At 53.6% G+C, this 4,224-nt stretch overlaps 1 protein-coding gene across 1 annotated transcript in view; it reads left to right on the top strand.

Annotated features, from left to right (window-relative positions):
* TBCD (tubulin folding cofactor D) overlaps positions 1 to 4,224 on the top strand; it is a 200,748-nt gene that overhangs the window by 52,533 nt on the left and 143,991 nt on the right. Inside the window, exon 14 of the mRNA XM_004374331.2 lies at positions 967 to 1,061. Coding sequence (XP_004374388.2) covers positions 967 to 1,061 — 95 coding nt within the window. The remainder of the gene's footprint in view (positions 1 to 966; positions 1,062 to 4,224) is intronic.

Below are 4,224 nucleotides of genomic sequence, written 5' to 3'. Positions count from 1 at the left end.
CCAGGCAGCCGAGTGCGGGGGCTCTCGGGGGGACCCAGACCGGCCCAGGCAGCCGAGTGCGGGGGCTCTCGGGGGGACCCAGACCAGCCAGGCAGCAGTCAGTCTCATCACCACAGCCAACAGCGGGGTGCACGCTGTGTGGGAGAGCCGCCAGACCACGTCAGGGCAGCTCTTATTGAACATTGTAGTTCACTTGTCTTCTTTCTGATCCCCAAGCCCATTGCCGTTGAGTCGGTTCCAACTCATAGAGACCCTACAGGACAGAGTAGAACCTACCACTTAGGGTTTTCTAAGAGCTGCTGGTGGATTCCAACTGCCGACGTTTTGGTTAGCAGCCGAGCTCTTAACCGCTCCATCACCAGGGCTCCAACGTATTTCAAAAAAAAAAACAACTCTCAGTGCCATTCTCTAAGCCTAATTTTTTAATCTTGAATTTGATTATTAAACATTGGGGTGTCGTTTAAAAGAGGGCTTCCTGTTTCTTCCGTGCTAACAGATTGTATTCTTAATTTGTAGGATCACTGTTAAAGCTTGGAGTCCCAGACTTTTCGTAAGCCCTGTCATCACTTTACGGGGGGTGTGCAGCAGGCTGCAGAACGCGTGCGGCCGGGAAGGCCACACTCCAGACTTGCGCCAGGCAGTGCTCCTCATAGCACAGACTGGTGTCTGTTTCCTCTGTTGTGGAATATGGGTGCTGAGGGTTGGTTTTTAACCACAAGGTGCTCTAGGCTTTCACTTGTTCTCATGAGATCTGAAGAGAAGTACTGAACACGGCCGTTGTCTTCATACTCAGTTGGAGTATTTTATTTCTTTAGCCAACTCATGTTTTTGAAAACTCACTAACAGGTTTTAGAGAGGCTTAGAAGCCCAGAATGTGGCCCTGCCAGCCTGTGTTCCTTGTCAGTCTGTGGGAGTTGAATCTAAGCTGAAATCAAAACTAATCTCAGGTTTCCTGTGTGCTGTTAGCTTTCAGGAGACGGACAACGCGTGGCATGGCGGATGCCTGGCACTGGCAGAGCTGGGCAGAAGAGGCCTGCTGCTCCCCGCTCGACTCACTGACGGCAAGTGTGCAGCGCATTTGGCTTGTGTTTGTCCGGGCTGCTTCACGGCACATGGGTGTTCGTCGCTCAGCGTCTGACCTGGTGTGAATCTGTTGAGATTTAAGCACACACTGCGTCCACCCTCGCTGACTTACTAACATACGTGTTTGCACAAGAGAACAAATCCGACCAGTGCCTCTCAACCCTGTTTTTTTATTATTGGCCTTTCTAAGGAGCCTTTTGTACATTTCTACCCTGGTGGTACAGTGGTTAAGAGTTTGGCTGCTAACCAAAAGGTGGCAGTTTGAATCCACCAGGTGCTCCTTGGAAGCCCTATGGGGCAGTTCTAATCTGTCCTATAGAGTCACTATGAGTTGGAATCAACTTGAGGGCAATTGTTTTTTTTTTCTTTTTTAATATTCTGGATACAAGTTTCTTATTGGATATATGATTTGCAAATATTTCCTCCCACCGCGGGTTGTCTGTTCACTTTCTGCATGGAGTCCTTTGATGCACAGAAGGTTTTAATTTTAAGTCACCTTATTAGCCTTCTCTTTTATTGCATGTTCTTTTGGTGTCACATCGAGGCGCTCAGCGCCTAACCCAGCGTCACGGAGATTTACTCCTGGGCTTTGACTTAGTCCTGTGTTTCTAACTACATGACTCCTGATGCTCATTTGTACATAGGGGTATTTGTGAGGTGACACGGCTGAGGTGGGGGCCCTGCCCGTGGCTCCTGGCCACTGGGTCAAAGTTTTTCTCTCCTCTGTCTTTTCCCCGTGGAATGGTCTGGGGTGTTTGCTGGGCCTGCGTCATGTCTGGTGACCTCAGCTGGGTAAGAGGTTGTGGGTTCTCGCTCCCCAGACGCAGCTCCTGGTCCCCCAGAGGCAGCTCCTTGCCGCTCTATTTTAGGGGACCCCAGTTCTTAGGCCTTCTATATCGGTCCTGGCACTGAATTGGAAAAGACATTTTTTCTGGTCGTATGGTGCTGAAGATTTAAATGTCTCCTCTTCCCGCGTGGCTGGCTGTCCATCCCTGGCCGAGGGCCATGGACTTGGAGCAGTAGTGGTGCAGGCCAGCCTTGTCAGGTGTGTCCTCCTGGCCCTGAGGCCACAGCAGCGCCTCTTCTGAATGTCGTCCTGTGTGCTTGGTTCCACGGGAGCGGCCGGCCTGGGGGCAGGCAGGAGTGGGAGCACCCTGGTACCACGCGTGGACGTAGGCCACACTCCTCTGCGGACCAGGGGGTTGGTAAAGGCGTATTTCGCTAACACAGGTGCCGGCCGCAAGGGCGGAAACAGCTGGCGGACACCTGGAGGTGGGGAAGGTGGAGTGGGCCTGGGGTCTTGACCTCAACATGGTCCGTTTGGGGTCAGTGCCTGTGGTTATGTGAGGACATGCCTCGGGCAGGTCCAGGGTCCATGTGGCCCCCTCCCGCTTCTTCAAGGCCACTTCTCGGTTGGGGCCTCAGGATCCCTCGGTAACGTCGATAAGGGCCGCACCGTCTGTCAGGTCCACTTTTATGTTGGCTTGTAAATTTAACCAGCCGCGAGGCCTGTTCTCTGCCGTACTGAATGCTGTCATTTGAAGGTAAAGCTGTTGTGTCTTTTAAATGTGTCCGGTGGAGTCCAACTATAATAATCTGATGTCTACCATCGTACAAGTGAAACCCACAGAGGTTCTCTCTGTTGGGAATCTGCTCGACCCCTTTTCTGCTCAGTGCAGACTTTATTCCGCTGTGCCAGGGACTCTGTCCTGAGGTCTGCTCGTATGCCTGAGCGTCTGCCATGGACCTCTCTGTCCTGTGTCTGCAACAAAAGAGGGTGTTTGGGTGGAAACCTCAATTTTTACATTTCCTGTGGCCATAGGACACTGAATGTTTAAAATGTTTTCTAGATTGAGTTTTTAAAAAGTTAGTACAAAACGATATAAAAGTAACATTTTACTGAAATGCAGCTATTAGATGGGTTTTTATCTAGGTGATTTGTCCCAGGATCTTGATGAGGAATACTCCCCCTAGACTGAGACAAGTCTTCGTTTTTACAGGCTAAGTGCTGGGAGCCCTGCGTATGTAGACACCTTGGCGGGGTTTTCTTTTGGCACTGTTAGTTCCTGGGCCTTTGCTGAGTCACCTGCCCGTCGCTGTGGGCTCTCCCCAGACAACTCTTTGGGATCCCCCGGTCCTGCTGAACCCCGGGAACTGATAGCGCCTGCAGCAGGGCCTTCCTGGGGGCAGAGTCATGCAGGCATCAGCATCCACACCGCAGCTTCCAGTTGAACCTGTGGCACCCTGGGGCTTGACACCCTGGGGCTTTTCACCCTGGGTGGGCAGGTAGTGGGCAGGTGGGCGAGCAGGCGGCGGGCAGGTGGGGGAGCAGGCGGCGGGCAGGTGGGCGGGCAGGTGGGCGGGTAGGTGGGTGGGCAGGCAGTGGGCAGGTGGGTAGGTGTGTGCTGGGTGACAGGCTGCCTTTCGTTTGTAAAGTGGGAGAAAGGGCCATTGTGAAAGGGGAGTGGGACAGGGACGAGGAAGGGGAAGGGGACAGGGATGAGAAAGGGTACAGGGATGGAGGACAGGGACAGGGACAGGGATGAAGGATGAGGACAGGATGGGGCAGGGACAGAATGGGGACAAGGATGGGGGATGGGGACAGTATGGGACAGGGACAGAATGGGGACAGGGATGGGGGATGGGGACAGTATGGGACAGGGACAGAATGGGGACAGGGATGGGGGATGGGGACAGGATGGGACAGGGACAGAATGGGGACAGAGATGGGGGATGAGGACAGGATGGGGCTGGGACAGGGACAGGGACAGAATGGGGACAGGGAGGGGGGATGGGGAAGGACAGGAAGTGGCAGGACATTGACTACCCTTCTCCAGGCCGTGGCTGAGGGAAGCTCTGGCTCGGAGTCGGTCTTCAGAGCTTCCTGAGCCTAAGGACCCTTTGGGAGCCCTGACCTGCGACTGCTTTCTAGCACAGCACCCCCCTGGATACTCATACAGAGACACAGAGACACATACTGTCACACTCACACATATTCTGTCTGTCTGCTTTCTAGCACAGCACACTCCCCCCCGATGCTCATACACAGACACAGAGACACACACTGTCACACTCACACATGTTCTCTCTGCTTTCTAGCCCAGCACCCCCCAGTGCTCATACACACAGACACACTGTCAC

This window comes from Trichechus manatus, unplaced genomic scaffold, assembly GCF_000243295.1.
Source record: "Trichechus manatus latirostris isolate Lorelei unplaced genomic scaffold, TriManLat1.0 scaffold00028, whole genome shotgun sequence".
NCBI classification, from domain to species: domain Eukaryota; kingdom Metazoa; phylum Chordata; class Mammalia; order Sirenia; family Trichechidae; genus Trichechus; species Trichechus manatus.
Note: the sequence above shows the minus strand (reverse complement) of the source record. Positions and strands in the feature narration are given on the sequence as shown.